The sequence below is a fragment of the Callorhinchus milii genome, unplaced genomic scaffold, assembly GCF_018977255.1.
Source record: "Callorhinchus milii isolate IMCB2004 unplaced genomic scaffold, IMCB_Cmil_1.0 Scaffold1, whole genome shotgun sequence".
NCBI lineage: Eukaryota > Metazoa > Chordata > Chondrichthyes > Chimaeriformes > Callorhinchidae > Callorhinchus > Callorhinchus milii.
Window position 1 is genome coordinate 50,179,414 of NW_024704742.1, and position 19,544 is coordinate 50,198,957.

The 19,544-nt window shown below is 40.5% G+C and overlaps 1 protein-coding gene across 2 annotated transcripts in view; it reads right to left on the reverse strand.

Moving 5' to 3' along the window:
• The window catches only part of gabra2a (gamma-aminobutyric acid type A receptor subunit alpha2a), a 103,592-nt gene that overhangs the window by 63,313 nt on the left and 20,735 nt on the right, over window positions 1–19,544 (reverse strand). The window contains exon 3 of one of the 2 annotated variants that reach the window (XM_042341689.1): window positions 7,705–7,820. The exons of the other annotated variant lie outside the window; for it this stretch is intronic. Within the exon in view, the coding sequence (XP_042197623.1) occupies window positions 7,705–7,820 (116 nt within the window). The remainder of the gene's footprint in view (window positions 1–7,704; window positions 7,821–19,544) is intronic. 2 annotated transcript variants of the gene reach the window in all.

Genomic DNA, 19,544 nt, shown 5'->3' on the forward strand with positions numbered 1-19,544 from the left:
AGCAGGAACATTATATAAAGGATTGTATAGATACTCAGGCTGACTCTGAAACTCCAATCAGATATCAATATCTGTCAGGTTCCATAAGCCTCATTTAATCTTAAGTTGTCTTTATGGAAATCTAACCAAATATTGGAGCTCCCGAGTGTCAGCTTCAGACACATCCGATACCTCCAGGATTTGCTATTTACAAATACATTTGCAAAAATCGCAAATTAGATCCCTATATTTCCAAAGTACAGAAATATACATTAATAATGAAGTGGTCTGAAACAAATCTCAGTGTGATAATTTTATGTGTATTAGAGAATACATTGAGATGGGGTTAGTAAAAAATAATACTCTGTACAATATATGGTGTTTTCTCCTGTGGTTTTGAAAGGTAATGCATCTGTCTGAATTTCTCAATCTTATCCTGCTCCAGATAATTGTTCTCAATTATTTTAATTCCTCTTTCTTTCATCTTACATTAACTCTGCAACATTGGTACAGGATGAGGCCATTCAACCCAGAGAGCATGTTCCACTACAACAATGCAATACAAATTTATATGTTGCCTTTCACATCAGGAGGACATCTCAAGCCCCTTGTCAGTACTGACTTGGCACCCGAGCTGGGTTTGGGAGCCGAGGAGGTGGGGAGGGGAAAGATAACAGTCAAAGAGGAAGATCTTGAGATGGACATTGAAAGATGTGAGGGTCTAAGTCAGAGAGATTCTGAGATTGAGTTCCAGAGGGTAGAGTTTTATCGGTTGAAAGCCCAAAAGCTGATGAGGGAACGGTTGGGTGGGGAGCATGAAAACAGGCTGTTGCCCGCTAAGCAAACAAAGATACGGTTTGAGGAGGTTGCAGAGGTATAGTTGGGCAAGACCATGGAGAGATTTGAAGGTGAAAATGAGGATCTTGAACTTAATCTGCTGGGAGATCGGGAGACAACTGAGCCAGACAAAGATGGGGGTGATAGTCTTGTGTTCTACTGGCTTAATAAAAGATGGCAATTTTTAAAAATCCCATTTCACCGCCTTTCCCCATAGCCCCTTGTAATCTTACTTCCCAAATATTTACCTATCTCTCATTTAAATATCCAAATCATTCTGCCTCGACAGCCTTCTGGGGCAGTGCATCTCACATTCTCAAAACCCTTCTCCATTTCGTCTTTCTCTACATAATGGTAAAACTAGTTTAAAAATAAAGGCTATATTATAAACAGTCATCAATTAGATGTTAATTTTATCAATGGTTCAGTAGGTTAGACCATATTCCTTTTTGTTTTAGGGCCTGGATATGAATAGAGCTCAGACCAATAGAAGGAAGTCTCCTCACTCTGCTGGTCGTGTGGATCCTTAAGTGAGTCTGGAAAACTCAACACTTCGCGGATTCAAATCAATAGCACAAAACTGTCTCTAATTTGACACTAATTGAATAAAATTGTTCGTCACATTCAAAGAAGCCACAAGGAGTGTTAGATGCTGACACAAGGTCCTGACTTTTATTCTTCAGCAGTGACATGCCTCTCACTCATTTACTCTTGTGATGCTCATCCATTTGACACTGATCCATTTGATTGTTAAAAAGTGCAGTAGATACCTAACAGTGAGGTTTTCAAGTTGCTATTCAGTGTGGGGCTTTTGCTGACTTTCATAAATCACTCGAATGTCATCCAGACCTTTCGACTGAATTATTTCAGTGCACCTCTTCCATCCCTTCATTATACAATATTTAGTGCCTAGAAAATGCTTGATATTACATTAATCCTTTGGTAGAGCAAATTTCCTTCTCAACCACATTGCTAATGCACCTTGAAATTCAGTGGAATCTACATTCCCACAAGTAGCCATCAATAAATTGTGAAGATCTAAGATAAGCAAAAGAAACCCCATGAATTCCATTGTCCCTACCTGGTTTTTCTACATGGATCATAATCACAATGTGTGGTGTGTTAATTGAACACCACTGAAAAAGAAACCAGTTGATGTGTTGGTCTGTGTGTGTTGGAAGCAGAACCTCTTTCCCTCCTCCTCCCTCCTATAAATGACCTGGTTAGCAATGGTTGTGCCCAGAAGATGGAAACACCATCCATTAGACTCCTGGCTCATGGCACTGAGCGTGATATTGGTTTATCTAAGAAATGCCAGTTAATCTGAATTATTACACTACTCAGCAACCATCATATTGGTTTAACTAAGAAATAATATCAATTCAGTCACTATTCTTCTAACCAGCAGCCTAATTCCACTATCAGCAGTCCAATACCATTAACAGGGAGTCCAATGCTGTGAGCCGGCAGACTGACATGCACTTCTATTGGCTACAAGACTCAACTGACTCCAGACTCGACTACTCAAATTCACCAACTCCTGCCTTCATAAGCTTCAGATCGTTCAGAACTCTGCAGTTTGTGTATTCTTCAATCCCAGTCTTCACGAGCCTATCGCCCCCATTCTCACATGGCTTCACTGGCTTCCCATCCTCCAGTGGATTGAATTCAACAATCTTGTCCTCACTCCACAATCCCCCCACTCCCTACCAATTCAACCACCTGCAACACTACTGACCCACCTGTTTCCTCCATTAAGTAAACACTACCCTGTCCACTCTGCTCCACCACTTGTACATGAGTCTTCAGACGTTCTGTCACTGCTTTCTGGAACTTCATTCCCCTCAGTCTCTGCTTTTAAAACCTACCTAAATCTTATCTCATTGACCGTACCTTTGGGCACCTTTCTTCTCTATTCCTCAGCTTCTCCCACGCCCCCATTCAAGATTCCAATCAGCTGTGTAATGTGCTTTGAGGTGTGCTTCAGCTGTGAAAGGTGCTTTAGAAATGTAAATTGTTGATGCTGTTATGAAAGTGCCTGTCTCCAGCAAACCCATGGAGCAGCTATCCAGTTAACACATTGACTGATTGTTTTTTTCAACAGCAACAACAATAACGTGCATTTATATACCACCTTACAGATCGCGATGACATCCCAAGATGCTGGGAGTTAGATTTGGGAGTGGAGGGGTGGGGACAAATGGGGTGGAAGGTGGGAAGATGACTGAAGGCATGGTCAAAGAAGAAGGTCTTCAGATGGACTTTCTCTATTGCTATTTTTCAACAATTAGCACACCATACAACATAATAATCCTTGCATTTGATGTAGCGCCTTATCACGTCGTTGAGACGACTCAAAGCGCTTCACAGAATATACTGTAAAGTGAATTGACCTGGTATTTTGGGGTGAAATTATTTAGTGGCAGCCAATTATGCACAGCAATATCCCACAAATAGCCATGGATTGAGTAACCAATTTTTTCTTGTGAGATTATTACTCCCAGTTTGAGATCCGTCAATCGACTAATACTCGGGTTCCTACTTACCGCTAGGTAAACAGAGTGTGTGGAGTAAGCAAACTTGCCTAAGGTTTCGCATTGCTCTATATTATGCAAGGATATTTTAAATTAAACTAAACAATTCCATTTAAAAAAAGAATCAGCTTAATAGAGAATAGAAAACCACTGAGGTTTACTTTACTCAACCATTAATGTCCAGTAATTTTAACTCACCCCTTCCAAAGATATTTTCAAGATGATGACCAGTTTCACTTTAAGAAAATATGCAAGGTACTAAGTTATGAACCATTTCCTATGTTCGCAATAAATTATATTGGTAAAAAAAGTAATTCATTTTTAAACCCATAAATGGAAATTAAATATGCTGAATTTGGACTGCAATATATTTTAATTTTTACTAAACAGTTTAAATCATTTAAATGTAACTGATTGAAACAAATGTAAGCATTCCTTTCCTAATTTCAAGTATTCCTAATAATATTGCAGAAGGTTATAAGAAATAAAATCCATAAACATCTTTAGTACGAGCATAATGATCATTTTCTGTAAATGATGCCAAATGCTAATTTCTTTTGTAGTTTATATGATAATGGCAGGTCTAATGTATCATTCCACACAAAAACTGTTGTAGTTAGCCATGTGTATATCTGTGCTGCAAGTATTTTAGGATGTGAAAATATGAGCACGTTGATCATGTGTCAAATCTTCTTCATATCAGTAAAGATCATATCGGTAAAAAAAATCAGCTATGTGTATGTTACCATTTCAAGCCTTGGCATCTCAATGGTGCCTCCAGCACACATGAGGGAGAAGGGGAACTGAGGAGAATGGGAGAAGGAATGGGGAAGTGTGGAGGATCATGTAGAGTACAAACACTAGCATGGACTAGGTGAATCGAACTAATTGTTTCTATGCTATATAGTCCAAATAATTCTATGTATAACTTTTTTTTTTAAAAAACCCTCGTCTCTTTGACAACTGATATTCCTTTGCTCGGCTCTGGGGGGGACTGGAGCTTGTGTATGGAGGAGCTTAGGTGTCAAGCGAGCAAAGCATTCAAATAGTCAAGCCTGGACATAATGAAGACATGTACAAGGGTCTCGGCAAACCGGGAGAGCAACCAATGTTGCAAAGGTGAGGGAAAGCAGAGCAAGGGAGAGCCCAGATGTAGGACTTAAAGGTCAGTAAGGGTCAAAAACGATATTGAGATTTCACATTGGCTCCATGAGATGGAGTGTGTATCTGTGCAGATCGATGCAGTGAGTGGCTGGGGTGTGATGATGTTGACAGGAGTCAAGCAGGAGAACTTCAATCTTGCTGACATTCAGCTGAAGAAAGGTAGAACTCATCAAGGACTTAATGTCTGACAGGCAATCGGTCAGAACAGCAGTGGTCGAGAGTAGAGGGAGAGAGATGAAGTTAGGTTCATCTATATCACATGTGGAAATGGATCCCACACTTACGGATGATATAACCAAGGGGGAATGAATAGGAGAAGATTGAGGATAAAGCCCTGAAGAATGTTTCGAGTCACTATGCGATGCAGGAGGAAATCCATCTGAAGAGATGAAGTGAAGACTCTGGGATAGTTAAGAGTACAACAAGGAGAGTACAGAATTATGGAGAAGAGAAATATTGAAGAAAGATAAAATGATAGATGGGGAGGGTGTAATGGAGAAAGAGGCAGCTGAGCAGATCCTGCTCAATTTCGGATCTAAAGAGGTACTTGAAGTCCTAGTATTTGAAGTTGGAGGATGAAAGGAGCATAGGCTGGAGGGCAGAGGAGATGGTGGAGAAGAGGATATGGATATGGAAAAAAGGAAGGTAAATGGGACTTAGAGAATTGTTCTTTATAAGAGTCACCACAGAAATGATGGGTCAAATGGCCTTCTGTGCTATACATTTCTGTTTCTATTGTCTTTGGTCTCCAGGCCAAAATATACTTTGAGTGCTGAGTTTTTTTTTTGTGCTCAGATAATAAACATGGTTTTCCCATTTGCCTGTTGTGTCATATTAATCATTATCGGAACTTTACTGCCACAGTAATTATCATTTCCCTTGCATTTGATATAGCACCTTTCTCGTGAGGAGGTTATCTCAAAGCACTTCACGGCATATTTTTTAAGTAGTGTATTTTGTGGGTGAACATTTATTATTTATTATTATTTATTTAGAGGTGACGTCCAAGCACCTTGGGTCTTCCTCCCAACATGAATGGGCTATACAAATGTAATTTTGTTGGTGTGATGTTTAACCTGTATAAATCGTTAGTTAGACAACAACAACAAAATTACATATGAATAGCACCTTTCACCATAGTTAGCATAACGGGTTCCAGGTATCCGGAATTCTAACCTAGCCAGGCCAGGCCCAAAACCTAATTTTTTAAAAAATCTGAAGACCAAAAATGTTTGCAGGTCCACGTGTAGACTGTTTCTATCTCTCCATACTCATCTCTCCTCACAGCACTACCTGCTGTCTCCACTCTAGTGGCTCCAGCTCCTCCATGTCCCTCGAATCCTCTGCTCCACCATCGCCAGCCATGCCTTCAGCCACTCCGCCCCGAGCTATGGGACGCCTTCCCTCAATCCCTTCCCCTTGCCTCCTCTTTTCAGGTAGCACCTGATGGCCTTCCTTTTCGACCGTGTCTATGGTCACCTTCCACCTCCCCAGCTCAGCATCAGGTTCCATCATTGTTAAGTGCTCTGACGCAGCCAACATGGAAGGAGCTATATAAATACAAGTTGTTGTTGTTGTAGACTCCCTATCTCTCCTATCCTAACTTTCATAACGTGTACCAACTGAGCAGCCTCACCATCCTTGTTGGCCTTCACAGTGGCCAGGGATATTGACTTTGACTCAGATCGTTTGAATTCCATGAACAGAAAATAGCTTATTCACTAACTTCTGCTCACGGGATTCAAACAATTTGAGCGTCAGTACCGGTATTGTAATTAGACTTAGCCGGAAGTTTAAATATATTGTGTCAAGTTTTGTCACCGAACTTTAAGAAAGATGTTAACAATAATAATAATCCTTGCATTTGATATAGTGCCTTATCACGTTGTCGAGACATCTCAAAGGTCTTCACAGAAAATACTGTAAAGTGGACTGTATATTTTGCTCAACAGCTAATTATGTACAGCAAAGTTCCACAAACCAGCGTGGATTGAGTAACCAAATTATTATATATTTTTTAAATGGATTATTCCCCCCAGAAAGCGATCTGCCAATTGACTAACAACCAGGAATCAAGCCCAGGTTGCGAGACAATTGCTCTAAACAATACCCTGCAGGACTCCCAGGGTACTAAGGAGATTATCCCAGAGATGATTTACTGGACCTGTGAGCACAGACCAAACAAACTGGGCCCATTTTCATTGGAGCAGAGAAAATTGTGATGAGATCTGTTAGAGCTTTTAAAATAAGGAGCGGTTTTGATAGAATGAATAGGGACACATTATTCCCCTTGGTCAGTGAGGAGTCATTGACTGGATGGCAGCAATTTAAATTAATTGAGAAGGGTGCAAAGGAGGATGATTAAGCAGATTTTGTTTTACACAGAGTTATTAGAATATATAATAATAATGATTCTTGCATTTAGTATTGCACCTTTCACATTGGGAGGATGTCCTATAGCTCTTCACAGATTTAACTGTGAAGTGAAGTGACTGTGTCTTTGTAGGGGAATTCACCAGCCAATTTGGCACAGCAATGTCCCACAAACAGCCGTGAAATGAATGACCAGTTTTATTTGGGGGATTGTTGGCCAGGACACTGGGAGAAACTCAATTCTCTCTTCGAATAGTGCCACGGGACCTTTAACATCCATCTGAATAGGCAGACAGCATCTCGGTTTTAATGTCTCATCTGAAGGACGTCACCTCCGACAATGCACATCCTCAGCACTGCATTGGAGGGTCATCTTAGACTATCTGAGTTCATGTCCCAACATACAATTTGAAGCCAGAAACCTTCTGACTCAAAGGAGAGAATTACCACTGAGCCAGGCTGACACATGAATATCCTGCTGTATGCAATATTGAGGCAGCATCTATATTAATTTTAAGAGTTGACTCAATACGTATCTAAAAAGGAGTAATTTGCAGGGGTTTGGGGAAAAAGCAGGTAAATTAGATTGAATGGATAGCTCTGTCAAAAGAATGGATAGCTCTGTGCTACAAAGTTCTATGGGTCCAGCTAACATACTGGACATTAACCCATGTAATTCAACAACAGGTCTTATCGATTAGAATTATGTTCATCCTTTTCTTCATGGCTTCCATTTATCGAGTAGACATTTGCATTTTGTTCAGAATATCATGTGAGTTTCCAAATTAAAAAGAGAAAACACTTGATAATCACTGACCTCCTAATCCTGGTCTCAGGCGGTTGTCATAGCCATCCAGGAGTCTGTCGAGAATTCTGGTGAAGATGGTGATATTGTTCTTTGCTTCATCTTCCAATGAATCAGATTGTCCCAATCTGAATTTAAAATTGTACCAATTAAAAATGCATATTATAATTCAAAATGGCTGAAGTTAACGTATACAGGTATGTTATAATAATAATCCTTGCGTGTGATGTAGCCCTTTTCTCGTCAGGAGGATATCTCAATACATTTCACAGGAATTGTTGTAAAGTGTATAACAATGTAATTTGTAGGTGAACATGTCAGCTAATTTAAGAACAGCAATACCTTCTAAACAGCTATGTTTCATTGATGATACAAGAAGGTTTTACAATGTTATTAGACTGCAATGTGTCTCTGTTATTGTTAATTTATTAAAATGATCAGAGGTGACACAGCTAAAGTATTAAAGTATCCATTTGCTCTTAATAAAACCACATATCTTAAAATACTCTTACGTCAACAATCCCTCCCAAGAAACACCGTGTGTCAATGTGGATAAAGTATATAATAATTATAATAATAATAATTCTTGCATTTGATATAGTGTCTTATCACGTCTTCTAGATGTTTTAAAGCATAATGTTAGAATTAAACATCTGGCAAATATCATACCAAGGTTGGGAGCAGATTATAGAACTAACAATAATAGTAATCCTTGCATTTGATTTAGCTCCTTAGCATATTGCTGAGAAGTCTCAAAGTACTTCACAGGATATACTGCAAAGTAGTGTTACTGTGTATTTTATGGGTGAAGTCAAGTGTTTTAATCAGGCTTATAATTCCACCATAAACAAGCTAAATATTCTTCATTATTGTTAGTAGAGACATACTTTGACACTAACTATTACACAGTGCCAGTTAAACTGGTTCTATGAACTAAAATTTCTTTTTCCACTGACGGCTATTAAGACACATTAGATAGTAGTAAGTGTATGAACCAGCCACAGACAACACATCCCAATGCAATGTAGAACAACCAATTGCCCCACATATAGTACAGAGTCAATTGACAGGTTCTAGGCACATTCCTTATCATATGTTGAGCAATTGGTTCTGCATGTTTTCAGCTTGGTGACACAAGGTGATGCAGATGAAACAGTAGCTACTGAAACATTAGTTTTTTTTACTGTAATGATAAAGACTGGCTCTACAACTACCCCCACCCTCCACTTTCAACAAAATGGTTTGGTCGAAAGCTCAATTTTAAAACATTTCAGCACGTATCAAAGTTACTTTTTAGCCGTGGCAGTATTTTAGTGCTGATTCACAGGAATCCTATTCAGTTCAGTTGGTATCCTCTTTAACGTCACTCAAAAGGCGATGTGATTGGGAACAGAACTGGACCCGTCATCTACAGACTGGGTCGGGGTGGGGGCAGAAGGGGGGCAGGGGCCGCGGGAGGGGAAAAGGCTTGTTTTAAGGTCTGAAAGATGCTGAATTGAGCTTTGGGCCAAACCATTGAACCAAAGTCAAGGGGTTGTTTTGAATCATGCCCAGGCTTTAGGACTGCATGAAAAAATGTGATTTCATAAAGGATTCAGTGTGATAGTCACATTGTTTCTGTTGTGAACCATCACATGTTTCACCCCATCTTTTCACACAACACTCTGTTCTCTGTAACACTAACCCAGAAGCAGAGTAATGTAAGTTGTGTGTCTTCACAAATATCAGCACAGGAGCTCTAAATTGCAAACTCATATCTGTTATTCAGATGTACTGGTTCTCAGTGACAAGTTGCACTTCTTTTTGCTGGTTAAACTCTTAACCCATTGCATACTCTGCAGTCCTCAAGTCTCCTGGCAATCTGTGCCTAATACTTTCCGGGATTAGGTTAGCAAGGTTGTTAGCAATTGTTCCTCGAGGAAAGAGTGTGTACTCCATTCCAAGTAAAAGGAATTCCTGTGCACATGTGGAAACTCACATGCTTCGTATACTTTTAAACAATGGTCCAGGGTTTCCACATGTGTGAAACACTTTGGCTGATCATTTAAATGCCGTGGTCAGACCAAATTTGAACTGGGAGGTCAATCTGGGGTATCTTAGCACAAAATCACACTCTGTAGTTCCATAAGATGAGGTACAGAAAATAAGACATTTCTAAGAGCAATGATCTATAAGGAAAAAACAATGATCTTAATCGTTATAGTCCAGAATGAAGGCAGTAAAAGGAAGAAGGAAAACTTCATTGAATTATCTAAAATATTACTGGTCCAGATAAAGTGAATCTAGACTAAGTCAAGAAAGAATGCTTAAAGTATGCTAATGGAAATTAATGAAAAGTACATTTAGAACAGATATCAGGAAAATATTTTTTTAGTCAATCAATGGCAATTGTTTGGAATAATCTATCAAGCAATGTAGTAAAATTTATTCAAAATTTAATTGGATGCTGTGATATGAGAGAAATGTTTTTTTTCATATCCCTGAGGTTTCTTGCACTTGTGTAATATTATAGCGATAAAGCTACTTCTTTTATTTGGATAGTTTTATTGTTTCAATCTTGAGGTCTAAATTGCATGACTAACACAGGAGTTATGAACAGCGAATCTCAGACGGGTCAGGACCCATCCTCTGAAGATCCACATGCAATTTGACATTACAGAAGTTAGAACTGAGTTTGGCATCTGAGCAAATTGAAAATGTAACACCTTTATGGAGCTGCTTTTTGGGTAAAACATCAATAATATTTACATTGGAAGATCTAACACCTGGAATCAATAACAAATTGGCTATTTTTCATTTTTTCCAATGAATCCCAGGCTTGAAACATTGATACAGTCACAACCAGGGTTTATGGAAGATGAGGAGTGATACATTTCAATCTGATGCTGTAGGAAATCTTTACACAATCAAATGGCTGGGAGCACTTATGACTCCAGAAGCTATATGGTCTGAGATACAATCAGAGTAATTTCAGGGCATCTAGCAAATAGTTTATTGAGGGATTAAATGAATGCACATTGAAGCACTTAAGAACTCATATGTTCTTATCCTTTGTGTTCTTGTTGTTTTTCATTCATATTTCCGATTCTGCAGGTAAACGGAAAGTAAATGTTGAAACGTTTAATGTTGCAAAGTTTTACAAATGCCACAGGATTTTAATTTTTCTATCTGTTGCTGGTGACCACACAGTTTGTAGGGCTTGTTTTACATCATAATGGTCCAAAAACTCTACCACAGAAAGCCCACAAGCACCATGAACGCTCGGACATGCCATTAACCTTTTAATATTTAGCTCTAGTAGGTTCTCATTCATGTCACTTGCAGTATTCCTTCAAACTCACTTTAACTTATGCCTGTAAAAAACAAAATGAGCTACTTTGATTCTTTTAATTCTTCACTAAAAGATCAACCACTAAGGATTCTCACCCTTTCTTAATTACTGCTTTTATGGATTTATATAAAAAAAACTTGCAGTAACTGTTTATGGTGACTCTCTGTGCTTTTCATACTCTCCTTAAAGTTTTTTATTCTCCCTTTTTACCTCTAATTTTCTTTTGGATTGTCTGATGTATAATCATATTTGGACCCGACATTCCTTTACACAATATTCCAACAACAACAAGATTGTATTTGTATAGTGCCTTTCACGTCGGGAGGATATCCCAAGGCGCTGGACAGTGTAAACATTTCAGACCAGAACTTGGGTCAGGGTGGGAGAAGGGAAGGGAGGGGAAGGGGTGCAGCCAAAGGTATGGTCGAAGAGGAGGGTGTTGAGGCGGCACTTGAAGGAGGCTAAGGAGGGGGCGAGACGGAGTGAATGGGGGATGGAATTCCAGAGGTTGGGGGCAGAGTGGCTGAAGGCTCTCCCGCCAATGGTGGAGCGGGTGGGTCGGGGGATATGGAACAGGTCGGAGCCGGCTGAGTGGAGGGAACGGGCACAATGGTAGGGAGTTAGGAGGTCACAGAGGTAGGGTGGGGCGAGGCCATGAAGGGCTTTGTAGGTGAGGACCAGGATCTTGAACTGGATCCTCTGAAGGACAGAGAGCCAATGGAGTCAGGCGAGAATAGGGGAGATGGGGTCACGGAGATTGGTGCAGGAGAGGACACGGGCTGCAGCGTTCTGGATTATCTGCAGCCTGTGGAGGGAGGAGTTGGGAAGGCCGACAAGCAGGGCATTTTCATAGTCGAGCCTGGAGGTGATGAAGGCATGAACAAGAGCTTCAGCGGCCTGAGGGGTGAAGTAGTGGCTGAGTCGGGTGAAGTTACAGAGGTGAGGGAAGGCAGAGCGGGTCATGGCTTGGATGTGGGGAAGAAAAGACAGTTGAGGGTCGAACAAGACACCCAGGTTCCTGACTGGCTGGTGAGTTGTAGTGTGCAACCATGGAGGTTGATGTTGCCAGAGCCTGAGGTGCTGACATGAGCCAGTCAGGAGGGATGCCAGATGTGACAGTGCGGGGGCTGGAGGAGAAACCATGAGAGGCAACAAAGTGGAGACAGTGAGAGAGATAGGAATCGAACCAGGCAAGAGCAGGTCCGCGAAGATTAACAACAACAACTTGGATTTAGTAAAGAGGAGAGGCGGTGTATGAGGATGGAGTGGTCGACAGTGTCGAAGGCAGCAGAGACGTCGAGGAAGACAAGGAGGCAGAGGGAGCCCTGATCACCAATGTTCCGAATGTCATCAGTGACTTTGACCAGGGCTGTTTCCATGCTGTAGGTAGTGTGGATTGGAGAGGTTCAAAGAGGGAATGGCGAGAAAAAAGGAGCAGAGCTGGGACGCGACAACTCATTCCAGGACCTTGGAGAGGAATGGGAGGTTAGAGATGGGGCGGTAGCTGGAGAGGAGGGATGGGTCCGGGGAAGTTTTTTTAGGATGGGGCTGATGACGGCTGTTTTCAGGGGGGTTGGAACTGACAAGGAGAGGTTGATGACATCGGACAGGAGAGGGGCCAGAAAGTGCAGCTGGGCGATGAGGAGAGAGATGGGGATGGATAAAAGCATACAACCTTACAGAACAGTGGCTATTTAGTGTGTTTTGTCTGTTCTGGGTCTTTGAAAGAGCGATGCATTCATTCCCATTTACCCGTACATTCTGCAGCAACCACTTTTATATTCATCGGGGTAGCATCTCAGAACACTTAACAGTGGTTTGGTTTGATTCACAATTCTCTTGCAAATTACTGATTTTTAGATATTTATCTAGTTCCCTTAAATTCATAGTCATAATCATTGTATTTGATATAGCACCTTTCATATCAGGAGAACATCTCAAAGTGCTTCATAGATTTTACAGCTAATTACACATAATAATATCCCACAAATAGGCATGAAGCGATTGACCAATTTATGTCAATGACTCACCGACCAGGGTAAGTAAGATGTGAATGAACAGGAGTGAAATATCTGGAGAAGGAAAATGTATCTGTATTTAGTGCTATTGGGATTTCAAATAGGTTTCTTTAAACAAAACATATTAGTACATCACACTGACTCACGGGAACTCCATCCGATGTGATCAATTTTGGTAGCAGTGTTTCCTTTCAAATTCACAAGGACCAAAATTCCAATTAGTGAGACCATTCTGTTTTACAATTTAAAATGTGCTGAATAGTGTAAACATTTTTGAAATCCAGTCTCAATTTGCAAACTGGTTTCAGCAGTTCTTAAATGAAATCAGCTTCCAAATTAATATTTTAAAACATTTCGTAAAATCCTGCACAATCTTCTATTTTAAGAGAAAATAGTCTTACAGGCTAATGCGAGGTGGAATTATCTGGGACAATAACGTAGTTGAGGCAGAATCCATATCGCCATTTGAACTATCTTCCTTGAGGGGAGGTAAGTGGGAGCTGAGGTGGCTCCAAGGTGATAGGCTTGGCAACGGATTATCAGAATCGAGCACTCCCTCTGTGGAGATCTCAGCAGTCCAATTCCTGAGCCAGTTGTCGCTCACAGTACTACAGTGCCCTGCTGATGACAACCCAATCATCGTCACTCAACGGGAGGACTTGGAAGGGCAGACTGGTCACTGGGGGCAGGGACTCTTCCCACTCAGCGTCTTTTAACCCTGCAAGCTAAAGTCTGACAAAGAGGGTGGCCCTATCTGCACAAGCAGCAGGAAGCTTCCCACACAGTGCTGTTTATTTAGCATCTTTCGTTTAGTTGCATTTACTCCTTTTCCAGATGATAGTCCAGATCATTGTTAAAATTCCTACAATAATAATAATCCTTGCATTTGATACAATACCTTATCACGTCTTAGGGTCGTCTCAAAGTACTTCACAGAATATACTTAGAGTTACTACAGTAAAGTGACTGTATATTTTGTGGACACAATGCAGCAGCCAATTGCGCACAGCAGTGTTCCACAAACAGTCATGGATTGAAGTGACCAATTTTACTATTTTTTTTAAAGGAATTATTCCCCCCGGAAAAGCGATCCGCCAATTGACTAACAAACAGGTTCCTATTTACCACGAGGTGTGTCGAGTAAGGAAAGTTGCCCAACATTTCGCTCTGCCGAGAATCAAACCCAGGTCTCTTGCTTGAGAGGCAAGTGCTCTAACCACTGAGCTACAAGACTCCACAGTACTACAATATTATTATCTTAATCTCCATTATGTAAAATATGAACAAAACATTTGCTAATCTGGCCAACAAAGTACATGGTAAGAAGACAGGGAGAGGCAGAGAAGGGGAAGGTTATCGTTCGAATAAGAGGCAGAGTTATAGGAGAAGCAACAGCCTAGTGATGTCAGTATTCACTGATGCAGACAGAAAGCATGATAGAGGAAGGACTCTGAGAGACAAGATAGGTTGAATAACTATAGGGCAACCTCATTATAATGCACCCACCCCAACCCAAATTCCAGGTTATCAGGTTCCTGTTTATTTTACTTATTGCGCATTGTGAATGTGCACTGTGTGAAGTAAGTGATGTCAGCGGCTCTTCCTGTGCATAGAATGCAATGTGCAGGAAGTGACAGGTAAATAGTTTGGGACACAACATGTCAAGCGACTGGCAGGACGGTGGAAGGCGAACTAGATGGACCTTGGTCTTCTTTCACCTAGCAAATTCTTATCTTCTTATGTTCATAAACAGTCATGAAGTGACTGACCAATTTATCCGGAGGATTCCTGGCCAGGACATTGGAAGAAATTCCCTTCTATTTTCAAATAATGCTTTGAAATCTTTAACATACACCTAAAGAGGCAAAGACGACACCTTCAACAAAATAGTACTACACTGGAGTCTCGACCTAAACTGTAAATTCGAACGCCCGACGAGGGTCTTGAACTCAAAATCTTCTATCCAAGAGGGGAGATTGCTACCAACTGAGTCAGGTTGACTCCTAAATGGATAAAAACAGCTTCTTTAGACAATTTACGATTTGTTGGCTTGAACTACAATAAATCCACACCACAATTTACTGCATTGCTCTTTGCTTTCAGTTTGATTGTGAGTTAAAAGTTTCCCATGAGACAACAGAATAATTAATCCTGTAGGCATTTTGTTTAGAAAGACAAATGTAAGTTCCCACATAACTGCTGTGAGAGTGATACTCTGAAGTAATTATTGCTAATATAGAATTTCTCTTTCTGATCAATGTACACCACTGCAGTGCAATAACTACAAAACTGGGTGCCACAATCTGAACAGGAATACCAATAAAAGCATTGCCTTGATAATGCATTATTTCTACACATTGTTGACTTCACATTCCACCACGAATAACAATAGTATATCATTTCCCGTCATGGCCAGAGTACGTTATGCTTTGTGATTCACTGTAGTTTTGTTTGTGTCTGAATTATGTTCAGGCAATTCTCTCTACCATTCGGATTATTTATACCTATCACTGAAGATCTGATGTCTACTAGAACTGGTTGCCAGAAATAATAGTATTATAAAAACTCTTCACAGAATATACTGTAAAGAGAATTGACTGTATATTTTATGGTGAAATACAGTAGCCAATTGCGCACAGCAGTGTCCCACAAACTTGAATGGATTGAGCGACCAAATTATTATTATTATTATTCTTTATTTATTTAGATGAGATTATTACCATCAGAAAAGAGATCCACCGATCGACTAACAACCAGGTTCCTACTTACTGATAGGTAAACAGATGCATGTGGAGAAGAAAGCTTGCCTAACGTTTCGCCCTGCTCGGGAACTGAACCCGGGTCCTTTTGCTTGCGAGGCGAGTGCTCTAACCACTAAGCTACAGGACTCCACTGAAATAGTGGTTGAGGCTAGAATGCTGGACTCATTTAAAAAAAACACACAGCGTGATACAGTGGAAGGAGGATGGTAAGATTCGTGTTCTGGAAGATTAAGATCATATGAGCCAAAGGAACATAGGAAACTTGTCTTGTCATTTTGTGATCACCGAGTAAGAGATATTGTCATTATATGCACCTGATGTGAAGGTAACTGTCTCACAGACTGAACTGTAAGTATCAAAATTAGGAATGATTAAGGAGCAGTTCTTCCGGAAGCTTAGTCGATCCAGGCAACCGTTTACAGATTACTTTGCACTATTAGAGCCAGGGTACATCCATATATTTTACAGCTTCTACAATCATTCCAGTTACTGTGATGATAACCACTGTATTCAGCCTCCACTGGAACCTTAGCAGGTGTATCTATTTCCAATATAGACCAACATCCCTACTGCTTTATTCTGAGTTGCTTTACAATTCATGTTATCTGATGATGGACGTAAGCAGCAAACTTCAAGGAAGCAAAGATCTCCTCAAGTTGCCAGGTTTTCAACAATCCGGGAGTTACTGACTGTACCCATGTAATTCGAGCTTCAGCCATCAACGCACTTGCTTTCTACAACAGAAAAAGTTATCATTTGATAAATATACAGAGACAGGAACAGAACAATTATGTCCCTAATTGCCTATGTGAGCGAGAAGGGAATAGAGAGCATTTGAGAAGGGATTAGGAGGGATGGAGGCTCAAGTGGAGTATAAACAGAAGCACTGTGACTACTTTAACCTTCTATATCATTACAGATTGTAAAATAGACAATCTTCACATGATGCATGCACATTAATGGCTGAAGAAGGTGTTGCTTTATTTGCTGCTGTGTTACTGGAGCCCTGCATGGATTTGGGGAGATATTGGGTTTCTCATCTGTCTTTACCGCAGCACTTGTCACTGCACAGCAGGAATTCGATTCCAAATAGTCAGATACGTAAGCACAAATGCATTAGTTTACACTGGGCATTTCATTTCTTTGGATACAAAGAGCTACTTGCCAAATTAAGTGGTAGAATTCCCTGTCATAATGAACTCCATCTGCCCAGAAGTTGTAGTGCTGACTCTATAAGCTCCACGATGAGGTGTATCTACCACATTGGCCGACTGTCCAGATGATACTACTGAAGATGCATTTCTCTTAATCTCAGCCTGTATGGATGTAATCCTTGTTCACTGCATAGATCTTTTTCTCCCCACTTCCCTACTAGTATTAGGTATCGCTAGTAATATAATCTAATGTCCCCAGATTTCCCAAATAATGAGGAATAGACAGTGGTGTGCAACTGGTCTGATTTCGTAGCCTGATCCATCAATTTCCACAAAAGATACATCCAATCTAGCTAGATTAATCTTGGTCCAGAATGGACATTATCAAGGCCTTCACAGTCGTAGCCTTGTCCACAACTGGGAAGGCAGCTACAGAACCTATATCCTCTTCCTTTCCAACCAAATGCCTACTTCCTCTTTCTCAACCATGTAACCCCTCACCTAAATCTACACTGTCCTGAGAATGGTAACGTAAAACAGCAGTGGTGGCTGTTGGGATGAGGCAATGGATAAACTACATTTAATAGGGGGAGTGGGAGAAGAGTTATACTGCTGCCTCTGGAATCCTGAGGCTCTGGAGCCAATACAATCGGAAAAAAGAAAAGCAACTATTGCAAACACACTCTCCTCTTGAAAGTGGTAAATCAAATGGCCTTCTTCTATGCTGCAAATTTACATGGTTCTATGGTATTGGAAATACAATTAAGGACTTGACACAAAGCTGAATTAGATATGTATCATTTACCATCTTTGCACATACAGTACACACGTTCTTACCAATGACATAGCTTAAACTCCAAAAGCCATGTGATGCTCATGGATTTTAGCTGCTTTAACCCTGGAAGATCCCTCCTGTGCTCCTTCATGAGTATTATTATGCATTTTCACCTGTGCATTTTGAGAGGTCAGAGAAAGGTATAGATTTGAAGTTCATCACATAATGATTCTTAGCTACTAATATTTCAGGAGTTTGTTTCATGTAAATTTCAAAACATTTCATTATCTTAAATTTACAGCAGTTATCATTCAAGATCTAATCGATAACGTTCAAAGTATTGAATGGCTAAACTAAATTATCTTCATTTCAGGACAGAAATATTTAACCACTCAAAAAAGATCACTAACCTTTCTTGAAATCATAAAATTTCTTCTGCATTTCCATCTTCCTGGTAAAGCATTGTCCATCGCGTTCATCTGTAGCTACTTCCAACCTCTTCGTTCTGTGGGCCAATTGTTGCCATTCCATCAAAGGAGACAGGCTTTATGCCTCTCCATAATAGCCTTGATAATGACCATGAGTCAAGATTTTCGTTTGATCCAAAAATTCATTCCCACAATCTCCCAGTAACATATTAGTCCATTCCTAACATTCCACATCCTCGTTATCTTATTCACAACTCTTTCAGGAGTACTGGTCTTGGTCATCTTCCATTAGCTACTGAACATTCGGCAATCTTAGCAAACGGTTAATCCACAGGCAGTTCCGAGCTCTTTCCGAAACATATTTCCCCATTTTCTTTGCTTGTCTCATTCCAATTTCTGTAATTATCTCATATTTTACTCCATCTGCCCATGACAGATCACGATTGAGACTATTAGCAGTTTTGCCAGACAGCAATGTCCTCAGTTGTGTACATCATTTTTTACTTTACTGGGGATATTTTATTTATTCAGATCTAAGATGCCCCCAAATCTACAGCAGATTTTACAGAATTTGGGGAGGAAAAAAAATAAACTTTACTGAAATTTTAAAACACCGTTTATTCTAAAGCACACCAATGCCTTAGATTCAAATAAATATGATAACCTGAGATGAACTGTAGATGAAAAATTAAATGCGTCTCCGTTCATAGAGCTAAGACTTGATTTATTTACCATCTTCACATTCTTTCCCCATAAAACATTGATTCAGAGAATGTTCTTCTCACTCCTAAAAGGTACGTGAATATCCTCCTTGGGGTGACAAGATGGTCTCCTTGGAGCTGAACTGGCTCCAAGGTGATGTGCCTGGCAATGGAATGTCGGAATCGAGCCAACCCTCTGTGGCGTTCTTGATAGTCCAGTTCCAAAGCCAGGCAGATCTGCAGTATTCCAGGGCACTGCTGATGACAGCACAGCCAGTCTGGCTCATTGGCAGAACCCGGCAGAACCTAGTCACTGGGAGCACGGAGTCATCCCGCTCAGCTTCTGTTAATCCTGCGTGCCAAAGCCTTAACATCAATGGCAAGCTATGCGGTTTTAGCTGGTTAGACTCCAGCAGTACCCCAACACACACTCTGGGGGCCCCAAGCCTTGGCTTTTGCCAACCTGCACCTATACAATCTGGAATTAGGCAAGCAGGATGTGTCCCCTGGGGAGAGAGTGTATATTCCACTCAAACAATCTACCTCTGGGATTTCCATGTGTAAGTGGGATGCATGGAGTACTCAGCTTGGTTTGGTTACGCTTAAGCATGGTGATGCGTTTCCGCATATGTCAGACACCTGGCTGACCAAAAAAAAATTGTCAAGAAATGCTAACTAGAAAA